Here is a 22,811-nt window from a genome sequence, read left to right on the forward strand (position 1 = left end):
GGAGATTGATCTTTAATTCCTGGAATAAAAACAAAAATTGCTGGAAAATCGCAGCAGGTCTGTCAGCATCTGTGGAGAGAGAAACAGCGTCAACGTTTCGAATCCTGAAGGTATTTCAATGAAGAATCATATTGTACTGGAAGCATTGGCTCTGTTTTTCTTGCCACAGATGCTGCCAGGACCGCTGAGCTTTTCCAGCATATTTCTGTTTGTATTTCAGATTTCCAGCATGCACACAGTATTATAAAAGCAAAATACTGCAGGTGCGGGAATCTGAAACAAAAGCAGAAATTACTGGACAACTCAGCAGGTCTGACAGCATCTGTGGAGAAGGGAGCGAACGTTTTTCCTTGTCAAAGTTTTTTTCTTTTTTTAATGTAGATTTTGAGTACCCAATTCATTTTTTCCAATTCAGGGACAAGTTAGCGTGGCCAATCAACCTACCCTGCACATCTTTTAGGTTGTGGGGGCGAAACTCACGCCAATACAGGGAGAATGTGCAATCTCCATACGGACAGTGACCCAGAGCCGGGATCGAACCTGGGCCCTCGATGCCCTGAGGCTGCAGTGCTAACCACTGTGCCACCGTGCTGCCCGTTCTTTGTCAAAGTTGACCATATTTAGAAACATACATTGAAAATAGGAGCAGGACTAGGCCATTCGGCCCTTCGAGCCTGATCATCAAGTTCAATACCCTGATCCCGCCTTCACATAGACCCCCCCCCCCCCACATAGGTGAATTGAAATCTCCTTCAGTGTCCCAAAACAGGCGCTGGAGTGTGGCGACTAGGGGATTTTCATAGTAACTTCATTGCAGCGTTAGTGTAAGCCTACTTGTGACACTAATAAAGATTATTATTACTGTATCCCTTGATCCCTTTAGCCCCAAGGACGATATCTAATTCCTTTTTGAAATTGCACAACGTTTTGGCCTCGGCTACTTTCTGCGGCAGCGAATTCAACTCTCTGGGTGAAGACTGGGGCTGGTTTAGCACACACTGGGGCTGGTTTAGCACACTGGGCTAAATCGCTGGCTTTTAAAGCAGACCAGGGCAGGCCAGCAGCACGGTTCAATTCCCGTACCAGCCTCCCCGAACAGGCGCCGGAATGTGGCGACTAGGGGCTTTTGACAGTAACTTCATTTGAAGCCTACTTGTGACAATAAGCGATTTATTTCATTTCATTTAATTTCTCCTCACCTCAGCCCTAAAAGTTATCCTTGCTTTGGGGATGAATGAATCTGCGGATGGGGAGGGCAAGCAGCCGGGGCTGCAGTACCTCCTCGCCAGGATGGGTGGCGCGGTGGCGGGAGGAGCAGCAGCCAGCGAGAGGGCGCCCAACGGCTGCGCGGCTGATTGGCTGTTTTTGAAAAAGGGGGTTTGGGGCCTAGCCGGGAGGCGGCCGAAGAGACGGAGGTAAGTGTTCGCGCCCAGCGTTTGTCATTCTCTCTCTGGGTCGCCGAAAGCGGCTCCTTATTGCGGCTGAGGCTCCACGCGAGGTGGGGTCAGCCCCGTTGCGCCTGCTGCACACCATTCGGTCAGGGCCTGAGTCTGGCCGTCACTCCGCCTTCCCGCTCCCCCCTGTAAACAAACCCTGGGCTCAGTCTGAACCTCGCCCTGCCCTCAGACAGAGCGGCCTGACTCAGACAGCCGCCCTCAGACAGAGCGGCCTGACTCAGACAGAGCGGCCTGACTCAGACAGCCGCCCTCAGACAGAGCGGCCTGACTCAGACAGCCGCCCTCAGACAGAGCTGCTGCACTCGGACCGAGGGGTGGTCCTCAGACCGAGCTGCTCACCGTTCTGCCATTCCCACCACTCACTGGGTAACTAACTGCTTTGCTTCCTCGCTGCAGCCAGTGCCACTCCCTTTGCCTTTAGTCCCATGACATTTTTGCGAGTTAATCTCTCCCTCCCTCTACTTTTCGGATCCTTTCCTCTCGCCGCCCCCCCCCCCCCCCCATCAGACTTGAATATTCATATCAAGATGTTCCACTGTGGCTCCCAGACCTGACTCTTCCCAGCACTTTACCATTTTAGTTTAATGTGTTGCATCATGTTAGTGTACATTGTGTAGCACACTGATTTCTGTTATTTGTTCAAAGTTAGATGTCATTTGTGGGTTTCCGCTGACTGCTCCGTTTTCCTCCCACAATCCAAAGATGTGTGGGTTAGGTGGATTGGGCACGCTAAATTGTCCCTTAGTGTCCAGGGATGTGTAGGTTAAGTTCTAAGAATAGGGTGGAGTACTCATTCAGAGGGTTGGTGCATACTTGATGGGCCGAATGGCCTACTCCTTTGCTGTAGGGAATCTATGATTTTGGCTCAGTTGGTCGCACTTGCACCTCTGAAATGCAAAGTTCCACGTTCAAGCCCCATACAAAACTCCAGGCTGATGCTCCTGTGCATCATCTGCTCACTATCTCATTGTTTGTGGCATCTTGCTATTTGGAAACTGACTGCTGTGTGTTTATACAACAGTGGCCACACCAAAGAGATATTTCATTGACTGTGAGGGTTGGGGTGTTTTCAGCATGTGAGAGACACTATTTAAATGTTTACTTTAAAAAAAAAAAAAAGTATAATAGCATTTTCTGTGTTAGAAATTTGGTTATTGAATGCAGGAATGCTGAAACATTTGCAGAACTTTGGTTACATCACAATTGGAGCACATTTTCTAGTTGTCCCATTATAAGAAAGAGTATTGAAAGAGTGCCAAGGATTCTACTCAAAAGAAGATAAGGATGGGAAGCTAGTTATGAGCTGAAAATTGAGGTGCTGAGACAATTTCTGTGTGAGCAGTAATGGCTAAAGGAAGATTTAAAGGAGATTTTTGAGTTGGTGTTTTGACGATTAATAAGGTAAAAATGATTTCCTTTATAGATTCAGTGATGAGGGATCTTTTAATATTATTAAGGAGAGAGGTTGATGAAATTTCTTTATATGGACGGTTGGCACACAAATGAATGAAAATCTCATATTGTCACAAGTAGGCTTCAAATGAAGTTACTGTGAAAAGCCCCTAGTTGCCGCATTCCGGCGTCTGTTCGGGGAGGCTGGTACGGAAAGACTTTGCCATGAGGATTGTTTGTTCTTCATGACCATGACACCAGCTAGAATGAAATATGTTCAAGGACAAGTAATCTACTCAATTTGTGCACGAAAATGTATGTTACATGCATGCATTTTTGGTGCGAAAGAGGTGCCACAGATCTGGAATTACGAAGATCGTGTTTCCAGATCATGTTTCCTGTTGCCCAATGTGATTCTCTCCTGTTTGTAGGAGGTGGTGTCTTTGCAGATGAACCTGTGCCATACACAGCGATCCCATGTTTTGGAGGTGATGTTGAAACTCTTCAGTGATATCTTCAGAGCATTGTTCAGGGAATATTTGAAGCAAAGAATATGACATTTTACAGGGAAATTTGAAACAGTAGACCATGTAGGTATACGTGTTGAGCTGGAGATTTCCTGTTCTGTTAACTTCTGTAGCTACACCCACGTGAGCCCTTGAGGCTGGATGTTAATTCTTTTGTCCAAGAGAAAAGTGTTTTCTAGCATCTATTGGACAAGGAGTTCCACTTGTATAGGTTTTAGAAAATATAATTATAGCAAGAATATCTTTGCTGTGAATTTGAGTATAGATTTACCTCCTCAGTTAAAGTAGGCTGGAGTTTCTGCTCTGGTGCAATCTCAACCTGAATCTCAACCTGTACTTGGTTGACTGGACTTTGCACCCACCACCTGTCTCTAATTTTAAGGTGAAACTCTCTGGTCAGGATCCCCATTCTGCCATCCAAGTAGTGGCATGATAAAATGATCATGCAATTGATGACTAATCGCAATAGATCTCTATCAATTGGACTACAGCAAACCCAGACAAAACATAAGAAAATCCCAATGGTGTAAATCTTTGGAAGTCATTGACCCCAAAGTTACTTGTTCCTCCCTAACGTGTTGTACTTGTTTAGCAAATTATTCGTGCACTGGATCTCAAAATATTTTCTGAAAGAGATCTGTCTAATTTACATTAGAATGGATTATAACTATCTATTTCCACTATCTTGTCAAAAAGGCTTCTCCCGACCACTCGTTTATGGTTTAGAAAATTGTCAATGATATGTAATTAAACTGACATACATCAGTGTTCCTCTTGCCATTTATATGATTTAACTATTTGATTGTAACTTTCAATAATTTAATAGAATGGCATTTATCCAGACCCAAATAATTATTATAAACTTTATATGTGTATGACAACATTGAGACATTTCAAAGTCCTTTACAGACAGTACATACGTTTGAAGGGTGATCGGTCATGAGAATAATGGAAAGCGGTTTCAAATCTTTTGGAAGGAACTCTTTCCAAATGGATTGGTGATCACTGACCACCCCACCCATCCAAATTATAATACAATGTATTAATCAATATAAAAGTGCTGTATGTAAGGTGTGTTTCGATAATGCGCTTAAGAAAAGGGGTATTTACTAATAGAAAGCAAAATGTGTGCCTGTTTTATGTGAGGATAGTTTGCCTGTCCTTGTGGATGTGACCTTGTGTCCTCTTGGGTGAGGTGACCCGTCTGTTCTGACTGCATTTGTGACAGCCACACTCCAGCACTATGTGATCAGCAACATTGAGTTAGGAAAAATGACACAGTTTGTGCATAGCAAGCTCCCACAACAGGAAGTTAATAAATGTTTGCATCATCTTTTGATGTTGATTGATAAATTTTGTGCAAAGCAGTGGGAAAATTGTCCTGCTGCTCCTGAAATAGTGCAATGGAATCTTTTATGGCTACCTGAGAGGGCAGACCACGTTTCGGTTTAATATCTCAATGCTACCTCTGACAATGCAGCAATCTTTTATTATCACAGTACAGCAATCCTTTTGTCTACAAGAGAAGCGGGGCTGGTTTAGCTCAGTTGGCTGGACAGCTGGTTTGTGATGCAGTGTGAGGCCAGCATCGTGGGTTCACAGGGGAAAGCAACCCTGGGATATGGCGACTTTACCTTTTACCTGCAGCATTCCTTTATTACTGCCTAGATTGAGTGCTCATATTTTAGTGGGGTTTGGGGACACAATCTTTTGCCTCAGATGGGAATGTTACCATTGAGCCACAGCTGACAATTTGTTCATTGTTTTCAAACCCCACATATTTACAGCAGTTTTATGTGTGTTATTCTAAAGGTGCCTGGAGATGGATTCAACAGAATACCTCATTAAGGTGCTGTCAAGGTTTCGAATAGTTGACTTTCCCAAGTTATTGAAATCCTGGAATTTTCTTTCTGCAAGGCGGCTGCAAGAAGTAAATTTCAAGGAAACTACACGGAAAGACCTGATTTTGAAGTTAGCTCAACTTTGTGAGGTAATATGTGTGTAATAACTCACGGGTGACTTGAGTTTTGTTTTCATTTGCACAGAACATTTTTTTAAAATTCGTTCTTGGGATGTGGGTGTTGCTGCCTGGGCCAGCATTTATTGCCTATTCCTAATTGCCCTTAAATGAGTGGCTTGCTAGGCCATTTCCGTGGGCATTTAAGAGTCACATGTCGGGCAGACCAGATAGGATGGCAGATTTCTTTCTCAAAAGGACACTGAACCAGATGGGTTTTTATGACAATCAAACAATGATTTCATGCTCATTATAGTCTTTAATTCCAGATTTTTGTTGAATTCAAATTTCACCGCCTGCCATGGTGGGATTTGAACGGCATCTTCAAGAAACGCCTTTTTGACAGAGAATAAATTTCAGCGCTTAAGAGCTTTTGAGCATGCCCATTTATGAATATTAAAATGTGCCATTCTTTTCAAAAAAGATCATGTATGCACAATATGCTGACTGGATTGGTTTGGAGAATGGAAAATGTTAATGTTTTTTGATGGCGTTGAAATTTTCTAGCTGTATAAACTATTTTTGTTGTTTCTTTAAATTTGTTCTAGGACAATGGAGTAACTCTAAAACAAGTAGCAGATTTGGACATTATTTGTAAGTATTGCTTTCATTTTCATGTTAGGAATGGCAACTTTTACTATTAAATAACGACTTGGACAGACCTTTTTCTTATTAATACAAAGGAACCTGCCATCTATTCACGGTTGGCGCTTGTGAGAGATGCTAACATTCTAATTTGCATTCTGCTTGAAGCGTTATCAAAAGAAATGTTTGTCATCTTAATGTTTAATAGGTGTAAATAGAGGATGTGCCTGGAATCCGATAGGCGAATAATTTTTGTTTTCAAATGGATCTTGATGTTTAGCACACCAAATGCTAGTTCGTCTAAATGTAAAAGGGCTGATGCTGGTTTCTGTTCAGTAACCTCTGCTGGAAGCTAATACACATTGGGACTGATGTTAAATATCCTGTCAATGATCACTGTTTAGCTTCAGAAGTGTTTAGCTTCATAAGTTGTGATTAGGACCTCCAGGGCACCTCACATTCCCACTGAGAATCTTTTGATCCGCTGAGAGTATTACCTCTGAACCACAGCTGACAATTTGCCTTGTTCCACTTTTTGGAGGTGTAAGTTGATGTTGGCAGGGAAAAGGAAGAACGAGGGCCAGGTATTTTCATGGATGCTTTTTTTGTTCATTTAAAATAGTTGTAAAATGAAGGTTGCAATTTTGAGATTTGTAGTTTTGACGTTATGCTTTTTGTGACCTTTTTAAATCTTGTACAAGTGACAGTAGCTTAAAAAGAATGATTGCTGGGCATGCTGTATGATGGGCGAATGTTGGTGTGAAGGAGGCTCCAGTTGCAAGACTTTCAATGTAAATTTGTGTAGAATTTAATGCTTCGTTCCTTGGCAAATTTTTATCGGTCAAGCCTGTTGTCAGGTAGAGGCACTAGTCCATTAATTTAATTTTGTTTACAATTTTATTCATTAAGCTTGTCAGGTCTTTCTTGCATTGCTCGCATCTTATGAAAATGTCAAGTCAATAAATGCTTTTTTATTTAGCGGAAGGATTGAATGCCATCAATAGACAAGGTGATGCACTGTCCGTGAAATTTGATAAGAAACATGTTGCAGGATATTCATCTGCATGTGACTGGTTATTTGAATCGGAGCATGCAAGAAAACAGAAAATACCAGAAGTCTTAAAAGAGAAATGGAAAATGCTGAGCTTACATGCGTTAAGCATCTGAAGATGATAGTATTACAACCCAGACTTGACTTCTGTCTCTGTCTCTGTCCCTAAAGTGCTTAACTTTTTTGTTTTACTTTCTGAATTGCATATGTCTTCAGATAATTGCGCGTTCCCTCAGAAGAAAAGGTGGAATTCCTATCAAATGTTTAGGTCAAAAGGTATGTAAATCATTTTTCACTTTCCCATCCCCATTTCTTTTCGCAGCATTTACAGCTTCCTATCGGTTGCAAAATACTGATGATTCACAATTGTATAATTCCTTTTCAGGTGGCGAAGAAGTAAAGTTATTTGATTTTGGAGACTTCAGAATGACATTTGAAAGAAATCTCAAAATGCTCATTAGAAATGTAAGACGCCAAAGGTACAGGGGCTGGGGGAGAGGGGGGGGCGCAGGGGGACGGGAGTCTGGGGGAGAACGCAGAACAAAAGAAAAGGGTGAGATAGTGAAGCAGTACAGACATAGGCCTCGGCGGACATGAAGCAGGGCGAGGAACCAAGAGGGCGCCGCAAACAGTCACGCGAGAGGGCATCAGGACGGAGGGTGATCCCGGAGCGGAGGGGCACACCCGTGTGGCGTACACAGCTGGTGGCCACATTGGGTGCCCACTGGGCAAAGGGAAACCCCTGAGCGCTGGGGTCCGACCCCATGGTGAGAACGGTGACTCTGGCCATTTTGGATGGCCCCCTAGCAAAGGGAAACCCCGGAGTGCAGGGGCGCGTCCACCTGGTAAGTAAGAGTGATCCCACAGGACTGGGGGGGTCAGAAACACCCCGCCAGGATTGTTACATGGAATGTAAGGGGACTCAAAGGCCCAGTGAAAAGATCCAGAGTGTTCGCCCACCTAAGAAGCCTGAACGCCGACATAATCTACCTACAAGAGACGCACCTGAGGGAGAAGGACCAACTGCTGGTAAGGAAGGGCTGGGTGGGACAGACGTACCACTCCTGCTACAGGACGAGGGCTAGGCGGGTAGCAATATTAATTAGCAAAAGGACAAGGTTTACGGGAACCAAGACGTTACAGACCCGGGGAAAGGTACGTCATGGTCAGTGGGGGATGCGGGAATGAAACCGATCCGAGACAGACTGGAACTACCAGTGGTGGGGGAAGACAGATGGGGGGAGCTGGAAGCACCAATAGATCTGGGAGAAATCATGGAGAGCATCAGCTCAATGCAGGCGGGGAAGGCACCGGGACCCGATGGGTTCCCGACGGATATCATAGAATTTACAGTGCAGAAGGAGGCCATTCGGCCCATCGAGTCTGCACCGGCTCTTGGAAAGAGCACCCTACCCAAGGTCAACACCTCCACCCGATCCCCATAACCCAGTAACCCCACCCAACACTAAGGGCAATTTTGGACACTAAGGGCAATTTACCATGGCCAATCCACCTAACCTGCACATCTTTGGACTGTGGGAGGAAACCGGAGCACCCGGAGGAAACCCACGCACACACTGGGAGGATGTGCAGACTCCGCACAGACAGTGACCCAAGCCGGAATCAAACCTGGGACCCTGGAGCTGTGAAGCAATTGTGCTAACCACCATGCTACCGTGCTGCCTTAAATTCGCACCAGTCCTGGTCTCTCTTCCCCCACCCCCAGGACAGAACACCAGAGGTGTTCCTGGTCCCTGGACGCAGATAAGGCCTTTGACAGTCTAATGGAGCTACCTCCTTGAGGTACTGGGACGGTTTGGGCTAGGAGCGGGATTCACTGCCTGGGTGAGGCTCCTGTACAACGCTCCCAAAACGAGTATCCGAACTAACACCACCAGCTCTGAATACTTCCAGCTACAGAGAAGAACAAGACAGGGCTGCTCCCTGTCCCCACTCTTGTTCGCGCTAGCGATCGAACCCCTGGCGATAGCCCTGCAGGGCGCAAAAAGCTGGAAGCGAATCCAGAGAGGAGACGGAGAGCACAGAGTCTCAATCTATGCAGATGACCTGCACCTCTATATCTCGAAGCCACAGGTGGGACTCGAGGTAATATTGCAAATACTGAAAGAGTTTGGAACCTTCTCGGGCTACAAACTTAACCTGGGCAAAAGCGAGACATTCCCAGTGAACCCACAAGGGGGAGGGACAGAGCTGAAGGGGCTCCCGTTCAAAACAGCCCAGAACAGATTCCGTTACCTGGCGATCCAAATAGCCAGAGACTGGACACCGATCCACAAGTGGAACCTGACCAGCCTGGTGGAGGAAGTAAGAAAAGACCTTAAACAGTGGGGCTCACTCCCACTCTCCCTGGCGGGAAGAGTGCAGATGATCAAGATGAACGTACTGCCAAGGTTCCTCTTCCATGGACCCAGTTGAGACAGCACTTCGGGATAACCAAAATGTCCCTTATGCCCCCTGCTGCGGAAAGATGGAGGCGGTATGGGGGCACACTGACGGTCGGGGACTCCTACTTAGGGCGCAGACTGGCGACACTGGACAAACTGATGAGGAAGTGGAAACTAGCAAGAGGACAGGAATTGAGACACCTCTAAATAAAGCACTTTCTCCGCAAAGAGACAATAGGGTACCCCGGGGCCCAAGAAAGCCACACTACTAGAGGACCTGATAGGCACAAGAAGCGAGAAGGGGGTCTATGTGGGAAAATATATGGACAGCTACTGGACAAAGCCCGAACACCACTGGATGAGACCAGACAAAAATGGTAGGACGAACTGGGGACGGGTAGGATGGGGACTTTGGAGCGAAGCACTGAGCAGGGTGAGCTCCACCTCCTCTTGCGCAAGGCTAAGCCTAAAGCAGCTCAAAGTGGTGCACAGAGCGCACCTGACCAGAACCCGAATGAGCAGGTTCTTCCCGGAGGTGGAGGACAAATGTGAACGGTGCCAGAGGGGCCCGGCCAACCACACCCACATGTTTTAGGCATGCCCCAAGCTTGCTGGGTTCTAGACAGCCTTCTCCGAGGCAGGATTCTGGACAGCCTTCTTCGAGGCAATGTCCAAAGTTGTGGGGATGAGGGTGAAGCCATGCCCAATAGTGGCAATCTTTGGGGTATCTGAGCAGCCAGAGCTACACATGGGGAAGGGGGCTAACGCCCTTGCTTTCGCTTCCCTAATCGCACGCCGGAGAATCCTGCTCGGCTGGCGATCGGCTGCACCACCCAAAGCTGCAGACTGGCTCGCTGATCTCTCGGAATTAAGTACGCCATCCAAGGGTCAGAGGAAGGCTTCCTGGATACTTGGGGGCAGTTCGCCAGCCTGTTCCAAAACCTGTTTGAGGCCAGCAACGAGGAGTTAAGCCAGAGGGGAAAAAAATGAAGAACCAAAGGATGCGCACCTTTGGGTGGGGATGGGGGGAGAATGGGGCATCCACAAGATAAGAGGAAGGGTGCTGAAACCAGTGGAGGGAGGAAGGGGGATGATATAGACCGATCCAGAGGGCAGCAAAATGTATGTACATTTATTCAATTGAAGGACAAAACAAACCTCTCTGTAAAATAAAGCAAATTAGTGTGGGCAAGAATAATGTAACGTATATAAGTAACAACTGTTTATAAATGAGAAAAGCCAATAAAAAGATTTTCAAAATAAAAGAAAAGAAATGTAAGATGCATCACCTGAGGAACGCCAAACTGCCTTTAGCTCTCCTACAATCAGCTGGGACACAATTTTGGTTATGTCTTTCCAAGTGCAGTGTTGAGACACTAGGTTGGATTTTTCAGTGGGCCTTTGGGAAAGCCCTCCGCAAGTTTAGCAGATGGGGCTGCAGTCTTTTATCCCAAGACCCCATCATTGGGCCGTGGAGCCTCCAGCTTCGGCAGCCTCCACAGTGAGGGGATAGCTCTGGGGGCTAAAATGCCAGCTCAAAGTGAGGATTTACTTAGATCAATTCGCTGCCAGCCTCCAAATGCTGATCAAATTTGAAAGGCATTCACCTCTATGAAGTGTGAGGAGAGGTATCCAACCACAACTAATAATAATAAAAACATATTCACCTTTTTGCTGTGTGTGGGAATTATCTGATAGATAATGAATGCCCAATTTGTATACATAACAGTCACTGAATCTCAGCTCATTCCTATGGGTCAAACTATCCCAGAGCTGCTTCCCCCTATTTTCCCAACACTGCCCACCCCTGTCACCACTAATACCTTCTCCAGGGTACTGGGAAGATCCAGCCCTAAGAAACAGTAATATTATTACATTGTCAAAACTTGTCTGCTGATGCTCAGTGAATAGAACTGCCACTGAGAGTCGGAAGGTTGTGGATTCAAGTCGCTGTTAAGTGATCTGAGCACAGAAACCTTGGCTGATGTTCCAGTCGTACTCTGTCCTAGGGGTTTTTGAATGAGACGTTAAAGCAGAAGAACAACAGGGGAACAAAATAATTGTATTTGAGTACAGACTCTTTAAAAGTTGTTACTTTTTGTGTTGGATCTCATCTATAAATTCTGGCAGCAGTATGAAATGCTTTTATTTATCAGTGTTCCCACGTATCCTTCTAACCTTCGTGCAGAGGCTAAGTACAGATTTTATCAGTCAAAGCATCAGTTGTTGAAGAAACTGGGGATACTCTATACATAGAACAATACAGCGCAGTACAGGCCCTTCGGCCCACGATGTTGCACCGAAACAAAAGCCATCTAACCTACACTATACCATTATCATCCATATGTTTATCCAATAAACTTTTAAATGCCCTCAATGTTGGCGAGTTCACTACTGTAGCAGGTAGGGCATTCCACGGCCTCACTACTCTTTGCGTAAAGAACCTACCTCTGACCTCTGTCCTATATCTATTACCCCTCAGTTTAAGGCTATGTCCCCTCGTGCTAGCCATTTCCATCCGCGGGAGAAGGCTCTCACTGTCCACCCTATCTAACCCTCTGATCATTTTGTATGCACATGGGCACTGAAGTCCCATCTGATGAAGATTTTAGGAATTGATTGACTGCAGTGCTGATACTATAGCTGCAATCGCTAAAATGATTCTTTTTGTTTGTGGTATACATTAAACTTATATTTTCACATCAAGAGATCAGTACAGTGGGATATTTTGTACTGTATTCTCTGGAATTCTAGTGTCTCAGCCAATATTTAGCCTTGATCAACAAACACTCCTAAGAAACAGATTATCTGATCAATAACGCATTGCTATTTGTGGAAACTTTCTGTATGCAAATTGCAGCCAGGTCTTTTTTTCCCTTTTACAAACCTCCGTTTTTGAGATGCTGTAACTTAAGCAGACAAATTCAGCATTATTTATCAGATAATTCCCCCACACAGCAAAAAAGTGAATGATTAGTCAATATGATTTTAATATTGTTGGATGCCACCCCCCGCACTTCAGTACTGGTATCAAGTCTGAAAACATTCACCTAAACACCGGGATCAGAATTAATAATGAGCAAGAAGTGGGCGCAGACCATTCAACCCTTCCCGCCTGCTCCGTCATTTAATAAGGTCATGATAGACAGTGATCTTGAATCTGTATCCTACCTACTCCTGCTAACCTATCATTCCCTTACCAAGAAACTATCCACTTCTGTCTTAAAAATATTCAAAGGCACTGCTTCCACAGGAAAAGAGTTCCAAATGAGTGAATAAATTTCACCACCTCTCCCCTTATTTTTAAACAGTGACCCCTAATTCTCGATTCTGTCACAAGGGGAAATTTCCTTTCCACATCCACCCGATCATGACCCATCAGGATTTGTATGTTTCTAAATTTTATGTTTAATCCTGGATTGAGTGCCAGCCACTGAAACATGTTTGATAAAATTAAAACTGACGCACAATGGTTGGAAGACAAAATTATTAGCACGTTGAGGCACACAGCAGATTGACCAGTTTCTAGAAGAAACAATGGGGCGCCTCAAAAACTTTGTCAGATTCAATATAGAATATCCTGATTTTCTTTTTAAACTTCCTATTTGGAATTATTCTCAAATCTTCAGTTCTGGGTTGTTTTCCGATTTACTGACTAATGGAACAGTTGGCTGATATGATAAAGCTATGAGAGATTTTTTAAACTGTCACTTTGATTTGCCATCAATCTAGATGTTGTTATTTCACTCTAATAAACTATTGCCTCATCCATTTTGATTTGCATCCTGCTAACTGACTTACTGCAGGTTGTCATTTTTGAACATTTTCTTTGGAATTGTTCTGTTACCTCTTTTTTAATTTGAAATCCTAATTTATTTTTCCTTCCTCAGGCCATGGTCAATATTTTGGAACATGGTGAAGCAGTTTGGATCCGAATCGCATGGGGAAAACGCCACACCCCACCTAACCAGCAAAGGGCTTCGTATGCAGTATACTATCCACAGACTCCTTACGTTTTCATAGCTAATCTTCCTGCACAGTATAGGGTGTATGTTTCTCAGGTAAAAAGGCTACTTGGATTTTATCTGTAATCTGGATTATGTTGGGTGGAAGACTGTTGTGTCTTAACATTTTTAAAATCCTATTGAAAGAGTATTTGGGCAGCACGGTAGTGGTGAGCACAGTTGCTTCACAGCTCCAGGGTCCAGGTTCAATTCCCGGCTTGGGTCACTGTCTGTGCGGAGTCTGCACGTTCTCCCAGTGTCTGCGTGGGTTTGCTCGGGTGCTCCGGTTTCCTCCCACAGTCCAAAGGTATGTAGGTTGTGGATTGGCCATGTGAAATTGCCCTTAGTGTGCAAAAAAGGTTTAGGTGGGGTTATGGGGATGGGGTGGAGGTGTGGGCTTAAGTGGGGTGTTCTTTCCAAGGGTGGGTGCAGTCTCGATGGGCTGAATGGCCTCCTGCACTTCTATGATTCTAAGAGTACTGTGCACTATTTTAGTCTGTCTTTTGGGCATTTCTGATAGTAAACCAAACTGTTCATACAGTTCATTAACAACTCTCCCAAAGAACAAAAGCAAAATACTGTGAGAGCTGGAAATACCCCACAGGCTAAGCAGCATCTGCAGAGAGGAACATTAATGTTTCGGGGTTGATGACCTTTCATTAAAAGTCCAAAGAACAAGTTGAGCTGAAAGATCAGCCTGGATTAAATGGTTGCTTGTTTCAAAAAGTAAAATCTGAATATAAGTTGTGTCCGGACACTGGTTGTTTGGTGGAATTCTGTGTGAGATCTGCAAATGCTACACTCCTTGGATCTGTGATTAATATTTGAACAGACATGTCAGGAATACAGTACTATGATTGCAGAAATTATAGTTAATTATCATGTAACAGAAAATACATGCAAATAGTCAGTGAATGAAAGAAAAAGCTCCGCTGCCTTGTGGACTACAGAAGGGCCCAGGGCCTTTGACTGCATTGTTTCTGCGTGACGCAAGTGACTTGTTGTGAATGTTCTTTTCTTTGTTCCTATTACATTTTGTTGAACTGGTGCACAGCTTTCCTTTTGGCTACGAACCTTTTGCTTTTTTGAAGTTGAAGCAGCTCTAGTCTTTTTTTAAGTTGATCTTTGCAAGCAACTGAGTTCCAATCTGCTACTTGCTGCATAACTTTGGCATGGCTGGACTGCATTGAACTGTTTTGTGTCACTCCTTGCTTAGAATTAGTTGCTTGTTACTCGGAGCTGCTGTTAAAGGACAGAAGTTTCAACTTGAGGCCCTTTTGAAACGTGACTGAATTTGTTTTCCAGGCACTGGTTGTTGCCACTGAGCATAACGTGCTCAAGGAGATGGACTTACGAGGACATTGCTTAGACTCTCTTCGAGACATCGCTTTTAAAAGATTTAACCCGGTAACAAAAAGCATTATTTTTCCCTATTAGCAAAAGTATTTTCTTGCAAACCAAAATTGATCGTTTGACACTGATCTTAATTAATTACTCGTAAATGAAGGGCAGCACGGCGGCACAGTGGTTAGCACTGCTGCCTCACAGCGCCGAGGTACCATGTTCGAACCCGGCGCTGGGTCACTGTCCGTGGAGTTTGCACATTCTCCTAGTATCTGCGTGGGTCACATCCCCGCAACCCAAGTGCAGGGTAGGTGGATCGGCCACGCTAAATTGCCCCTTAATTGGAAAAAAAATAATTGGATACTCTTTATTTTATTATTTTTTTAAAAAAATTAATTACTTGGAAATTAACATCCTGCTTTTTTTCACCCCATGTGAGTAGAGCATTACCAATTTAGTCCTGGGTTTTATTGATTTTGCTCTGGACAGTGACAGTAGTGTCATGACTATGGAGGATGTTAGGTGTTAATTCCCTAGTTGGAGCCACTGTTCAACAGACCTGTTGCTTGCGGAAGACATTTAACGCCCAAAAAACAAAGTCCTGTTTGGCAAATATAGCGGGTGTTATGCCTGGTCCACGTTTGTGGACCAGTGCTAAACGGGGCCATGCCGTGGTCTCACTGGTATTCGTTCCCAGGCCTCGGGAGAATTGGGCGCTTGCATATTTAAATTAGTCTAATTGCTCACCTAAATATGTAAATCTGGATCCTGCCCAGATCGCAATGTTTTGCGAGATCTTGTCGGATCACCGAGTAAGGCACAACGAGGCCGTCAATCACGCCCTATATCTGTTATTGTTTACTCTCTGCACCAATACAAAGTCCTAATGACCTCTGAATGCCAAATTCTCGTCTTGCTCCTCCACCCCGCTCCCCAATCACAGGCGCACACTCCACTGTCTTACCCCTCTTCCCCAGAAAGCCGCCTCTGCCTTTAAAACATTTTTTAAAACTCAGTTCATTGATCAAAGCTTTTGGTCATCTTTTCTTTCCCTTGTATGCAAAGGCACCTCAGAAAGCTTCACTATGTTAATGTTGCTGTATATATGAAATTAGTGTTGAAGATTTACTTATGATCTGTTTATTTTAACTTCAGGCACTTCCTACACACCACAGGAAGCATTTACAACAGCTAAACACCAACCAGGAATCTGGTATTGTTTTGTTTTATTTTATCATTTCAATGCAGTTGTAATCTCCTCTGTTGTGACAGGAGTCAAATGATTTACAGAAGTAGAAGGGTTGCGCCCTAATTTGCTGTTGAGAAGTGTCTTTCACTAGCCCGTAAACTGTTGTATTTACTTTAGGAAGGTAGGAGTGTTTATTTTTCTGTGTATTTGCAGGTGTCCTTGCCCTCATTCTTGGAAACCTTTATTTGTGGATGGTTCTAGTGGAGAAGGAGGCGAGGTATAGACAATAAATGTCTTCACTTCGACTCTGCTTCTGGAACGACTTGAGGTTGAGGGGCGAACTGATAGAGATTTACAAAATTCTGAGTGGCATGGACAGAGTGGATAGTCAGACACATGGGGGGCATAGGTTTAAGGTGCGAGGGGGAAAGTTTTTAGAGGAGGTGTGCGAGGTAAAGCAATTTAAAAAAAATTTTTTTTACACAGAGGATGGTGAGTGTTTTTTACCGCGCTGCCGGGGGAGGCAGTGGAAGAAGATACGATAGCGACATTTTAAGAAACGTCTTGGCGCTTCTTAAAACTTGACGAGGTGAATAGGATGGGAATAGAGGGATAGGGACCCCAGAAGTACAGACGGTTTTAGTTTAGACACACATCATGATGGGCGCAGATATGGAGTGCCGAATGGCCAGTTTCTATGCTGTACTGTTCTTTGTTCTTGGCAGTGTGGGTTACAAGTTTAAATTTCGTAAATGCTGTTATTGATAAGCTTGGGTTATTTTTGTGTAGGCCTGTGATAAAACAGACCTGGTATATACAACAGTGGAATGTTATCACATGAGTTATTGATTGTAGTGATTTTCAAATTTTCACTGACCCCATATTGTGGGAGTGCAGCTGCCCTGCATAGAATGAAATGAATGAAAATCGCTTATTGTCACAAGTAGGCTTCAAATGAAGTTACTGTGAAAAGCCCCTAGTCGCCACATTCCGGCGCCTGTTCAGGAGGCTAGTACGGGAATTGAACCGTGCTGCTGGCCTGCCTGGCTCTGCTTTAAATGCCAGCTCTTTAGCCCTGTGCTAAACCAGCCCCAGGGCCCGTTTGTTGACTTTAATACACAAGATAAGCAAGCTCGAACTGAAGTCTTAAACTCTGTGGTAGACAATCTGTGACCCGGAGGCCGCATGCAACTCTTTTCTGTGTGGGACCCGAGACGTTGTGTTGACCGTTGCACACGCGTAGGGTTGACACATTCTGCTGATTTCCATCTGAGTAGTTTTTTGTCCTACCGGTATGACTGAAGAGATGTACGCATAAACCAAAGGCAAGTGAAGGAAGGTGCACGCTCACAACATTGACTGTAAGAGCCGTCTGCTGCCTCTGCAACCCAAGTGTAAATATTTATTTTGTTTTTACTATTTGATGTTGCTCGTTCTATTAATATAGAGTCACTGCAGTGCAGAAGGAGGCCATTCGGCCCATGCAGTTTGCACCAACTCTCTGAAAGAGCACCCCAACCCAGGCCCGCTCACCTGTAACCTAAACTTTGGACTCGAGCAGCAACTTAGCATGGCCAATCTACCTAAACTGTGCATCTTTGGTGTGGAGGAGTGTGGGGGACCTGAATACCCGGAGGAAACCCACACAGACACTGGGAGAATGTGCAAACTCCACACAGACAGTCACCCAAGGTCAAATCAAACCCAGGTCCCTGGTGCTGTGAGGCAGCAGTGCTAGCCACCATGCCACCCCATATAAATGATTATGCATTTTCTATCCCTCGTTGTGAGATATTCAGCACTTATAAATGTATTTAATCTTATTCATGGGGTCATGATTAGTGAAAGAACCTGATTTCAGACCTGTGGCCAGGGATGGCTGGGGGCCACTCACTTGGCCCAAGTTTCTCATCACTGCATTAACTAATCTGCTTGCTTCTCTGATTCAAACTGAATGTTCTGCCGGATGTTGGGAATTGTTAAATTGTTCTCTAATCTAGACTAAATGATCACTGACTATATGTATTCATCTAATTTCCTTCTCTTTCTCCCCCATAACTACAAGATCAGAGAATCACAACAGAAAATCTAAGAGAGAAAGAAGATGCCAAACGATTAACATCAGCGGCATTTGGAGAAGGGTCACTACCAAAACTAGAGGAGGTTCATTACCGGGTGTGTACTGAAATGTGTCCTGAGCGATATGCCATGATCTTCAATGTGTATGTTGCTTCGCTTTTGTATGTCGCTTGGATTTTCTCTTTCTCAATTAGGAAGCCATGTAACCTTCTGGTAGATAATGTACTGAGGTTTCCAAGGATTATCAGCTTGGCGCAGTGATGGAGCACACCTTTTACATTGTAGTCAGGACACCGAAACAGTCCATTTAGGTGCTAAGGTTATTGCTTCAAGCCCCACTCTAGGGGCTTGGACAAGTAGCCTAGGCTAGCACTTCAATGCAGAGCATTGTTGAGGGTCCACTGAACTGCCTGTGATTTTGTCTTTCAAATGAGGCATTAAATTGAGATCCCATCTAAATGCAACAAAGGCAAAACGCTCGATGCTTGAAGGCTGAAATAAAACAGTACATGCTGCTGAGAGAGAAACAGAATTAACTTTTCAGCTTTGTAACCCTTCACCAGAACCTGTTCAGGTGGCACAAAGCATGTTCTGGCGTAATTTGAAGCAGACCGGGAGTATTCCAATGTCTTGGTTAACGCTTATTCCTTGACCAACACCACCATTTATTTTTGCCAGGTTTCTGGTATGGTTTTCTGGTCAAAAGTACGAAGGAAAGGGGGCAGCATGGTGGCCTAGTGGTTAGCACAGCTGCCTCACGGCGCTGAGGTCCCAGGTTCGATCCCGGCTCTGGGTCACTGTCCATGTGGAGTTTGCACATTCTCCCCGTGTCTGCGTGGGTTTTGCCCCCACAACCCAAAAATGTGCAGAGTAGGTGGATTGGTCACACTAAATTGCCCCTTAATTAGAAAAAATAATTGGCTAATCTAAATTTTTTTTTAAAGTACTAAGGAATGAGATTTAGTTTTGTTTTGCCTTGCAAGTTATATGATCTGGAAAGCATTGCTTCAGGCTGGTGGAAAGGGATTCAATAATAACTTTTGAAAAGGGAACTGGATAAATAGTTAAAGGTGGAAATTTTGCCTGGCTGTTGGGAAGGGAATGAACTAATTGGATAGCTTTCAGAAGGCCAATATTAACATAATGAGCCTAACTACCTCCTTCTGTGCATTTTATTTATTCAAGGGATGTGGACGTCACTGGCAAGGCCAGCATTTATTGCCCATTCCTATATCATTCTAAGATTCTCTTTCCCCTGTTCCAGTGATGATGATTACTTCTTGCTGGAGTGCAGTTGAGTGCTTCAATGTAATCCTTGGCAGCAAACCATCACAGCCAATTCTGCGGCATTTGTATTTCCAACTAGGGTTGATGATGATGAAAGAAAAGGAATCCTGACTGAGGGTAGCAGTGGTGTAGTGGTATTGTCGCTGGGCTAGTAACCCAGAGACCCAGGTTTCACAGAAAAGGCCCTTCGGCCCATCGAGTCTGCACCACCGCATGACTGGCATCTGGATCTGCCAATCCTAATCCCATTTACCAGCACTTGGCCCATAGCCTCAAATGTTAAGACGTGCCAAGTGCTCATCCAGGTACTTTTTTAAAGGATGTGAGGCAACCCGCCTCTACCACCTTCCCACGGTGTGTGTTCTAGACTATCACCTTCTGGGTCAAAAAGGTTTTCCTTAAATCTCACCCCTTACCTTGAATTTGTGTCCCCTCGTAACTGATTCTTCAACTAAGGGGAACACCTATTCCCTATCCACCCTGGCCATGCCCCTCATAACCTTGTACACCTCGATCAGGTTGCCCCTCAGTCTTTTCTGCTCCAGAGAAAACAACCCAAGCCTACCCAACCTCTCTTCATAAACTTAAATCTTCATCCCAGGCAACATCTTGTTGAAACGTCTCTGCACCCACTCCTGTGCAATCGCATCCTTCCTATAATGTGGCGACCAGAATTGAACATAGTCTCCAGCTGTGGCTTCACCAATGTTCTATACAACTCCCAACATGACTTCCTTGCTTTTGTAATCTATGCCACGATTGATAAAGGCAAGTATATTGTATGCCTTTTTCACCACCCTATTAACCTGTCCTTCTGCCTTCAGAGATCTATTTACAAACGTGCCACGGTTTCTTTGTTCCTCAGGACTTCCCAGTGTGGTACCATTCATTGAATATTTCTTTGTCAAATTGCTCCTTCCAAAGTTTAACCCCTCACACTTTTCAGGATTGAATTCCATCTACCGCTTATTTGCACATTTTACCACCCCGTCTATATCTTCTTGTCACCCAAGACTCGCAGTTTCACTGTTAACCACGCAGCCTCGCTGTTAACCACGTGGCCTATCTTTGTGTCATCCACAAACTTACTGATCCTACCCCCCTCACATAGTCATCCAAGTCATTTATATAAATGCCGAATAATAGGGGACCCAGCACAGATCCCTGTGTTACGCCACTGGACACTGGTTTCCAGTCACTAATGCAGCCGTCTGTCATCACACTCTGTTTCCTACAGCTCTGCCAGCTTTGAATCCACCGTATCAAATCCCATGTGCATTTGCCTTCTTTATAAGTCTCTCATAAGGGACCTTGTCAAATGCTTTGCTGAAATACATGTAAATTACATCAACTGCACTACCCTCATCTACACATTTAGTCACGTGCTCAAAAATTCAATCAAATTTGTTAGGCATGACCTCCCTCTAACAAAGCCATGCTGACTATTCCTGATCAAACCTTGCCTCTCCAAGTGGAGATAGATTCTCCTTCAGAATTTTCTCCATTCGTTTCCCCACCACTGACTTGAGAGTCACTGGCCTGTAGTTCCCTGGCTTATCCCTACAGCCTTTCTTAAATAGTGGGACCACATTCGCAGATCTGCAGTCTCTGGCACCTCTCCTGTGGCCAGAGAAGAATTAAAAATTTTGATCCGGGCTCTTGCAATCTCCTCCCACAACAACCTTGGAAACAATTTGTCCGGACGTGGAGATTTCTCCACTTTTAAGCCTGCCAACACCTCAAACACCTTGTCCCTCGCTATGACAACTTGCTCACTCACCTCACAGTCTCTCTCCCTGAATTCCATATCTTACTACTCATTCTCTTGGGTGAAGCCAGATGTAAAATATTCATTTAACACCCTACCAATGTCCTCTGGCTCCATCCACAGATTCTCTCGTTGGTCCCAAATGGGCCCTACTTTTTCCCTAGTAATCCTCTTCCCATTGATATGCTTAGAATACCTTGGGATTTTCCCTACTTTCACCAGCTAGAGATTTCTCATATCCTCTTTTTGTTCTTCTAATTGCTTTCTTAAGCTCCATCCTGCACTTGTGTACTCCACTAATGCCTCTGTTGATTTACTCCCCTTGTAAACCTCGCTCTTCCTTCTCATTGTATCCTGAATATGGTTCTCTGGGCTTGCTACCCTTTCCTATTACTCTCGAGGGAACATATTGGGCCTGTACCCTCCCCATTTCCTCTTTGGACACCCCCTACTGCTCTTCCGTCGACCTCCCCACCATGGCAGATGGTAAATTTTGAATTCAATAAGAATCTGGAATTAAAATTCTAATGAAACCATTGTCGATTGTCATAAAATCCCATCTGGTTCACTCATGTCCTTTAGGGAAGGAAATCTGTCGCCCTTACCTGGTCTGGTCTATACGTGACTCCAGATCCACAGCAATGACTCTTAAATGCCCTCGGGGATGGGCAATAGATGCTGGCTCAGCAAGTGATGCCACATCACATGACCGAACGTTAAATTAAAAGAAAATTTATCCTAGTTAAAACGTAGTGAAAAGCCCTTGTAGAAGAAGAAATACTGTCTTACATAGAGCATAGAACACACAGTGCAGAAGGAGGCCATTCGGCACATCGAGTCTGCACCGACCCACTTAAGCCCTAACCCCGCAACCCAATAATCCCTCCTAACCTTTATGGTCACTACGGGCAATTTATCATGGCCAATCTACCTAACCTGCACGTCTTTGGACTATGGGAGGAAACTGGAGCACCCGGAGAAAACCCACGCTGACGTGGGGAGAACGTGCAGACTCCGCACAGACAGTGACCCAGCAAGGAATTGAATTTGGGACCCTGGTGCTGTGAGCCACAGTGCTATCCACTTGTGCTACCATGCTGCCCAATCTATAGGCTTTTTCTAATGAGAGATATCGGAATATACAAGTAGGGAGGTTTTACTGCAGCTGTACAGGGCCTTTGTGAAGCCACATCCGTCTTATTTGAGGAAAGATATAATTGCTTTAGAAGCCATTCAGAAAAGCTTCACTCAACACATTCCTGGGATGAGGAGCTTATTTTATGAAGAAAGATTGGGCCAATCTATACCCATTGGAGTTTAGAAGAAGAAGAGGTGGTCTTATTGAAACCTAAGATCCTGAGGGGATTTAATAGGGCAGATGTCTGGAGGTCCTATGTTCCGAAGCTATTTTATCGCTGCTTTCCTTTGCCAATTGTTATATCTCTAACACCAATTCCAAATCTATTCTTTCAGTTACAAACGGTCTTTAAAGATGAACGCAACATGGGGATTTTATCAGACAGAAGAAAACCATTCCGATGTGTAGCAAAATTTTCCAGTCCCAATATCCTCGAATCATTGAGAGCATTGCCAGCACTAGGTAGGTATATTCTTTGCTTATTTCCATCACTCCATCACCTATGTCTACCTATTTTCTTTGCCCTTTCATTCCTACCATACTTTGTTTTTACTTGTGTGGCTTAGTT

General features: G+C 44.4%; 1 protein-coding gene across 2 annotated transcripts in view; it reads left to right on the forward strand.

The window, feature by feature from the left end:
• The first annotated feature begins 1,336 nt into the window (after positions 1-1,336).
• cenpn (centromere protein N) overlaps positions 1,337-22,811 on the forward strand; it is a 29,799-nt gene continuing 8,324 nt past the window's right edge. Inside the window, exons 1-10 of one of the 2 annotated variants that reach the window (XM_072517845.1) lie at positions 1,337-1,415; positions 5,189-5,366; positions 5,942-5,987; positions 7,246-7,305; positions 7,415-7,494; positions 13,325-13,495; positions 14,744-14,845; positions 15,938-15,995; positions 18,037-18,146; positions 22,579-22,705. In XM_072517845.1, coding sequence (XP_072373946.1) covers positions 5,199-5,366; positions 5,942-5,987; positions 7,246-7,305; positions 7,415-7,494; positions 13,325-13,495; positions 14,744-14,845; positions 15,938-15,995; positions 18,037-18,146; positions 22,579-22,705 — 922 coding nt within the window. In that variant the 5' untranslated portion in view covers positions 1,337-1,415; positions 5,189-5,198. Of the gene's footprint in view, positions 1,416-2,604; positions 2,859-5,188; positions 5,367-5,941; positions 5,988-7,245; positions 7,306-7,414; positions 7,495-13,324; positions 13,496-14,743; positions 14,846-15,937; positions 15,996-18,036; positions 18,147-22,578; positions 22,706-22,811 lie in introns of those variants that run through there. The other variant, XM_072517846.1, reaches the window with a different exon arrangement.

This window comes from Scyliorhinus torazame, chromosome 10, assembly GCF_047496885.1.
Source record: "Scyliorhinus torazame isolate Kashiwa2021f chromosome 10, sScyTor2.1, whole genome shotgun sequence".
Taxonomy (NCBI): domain Eukaryota; kingdom Metazoa; phylum Chordata; class Chondrichthyes; order Carcharhiniformes; family Scyliorhinidae; genus Scyliorhinus; species Scyliorhinus torazame.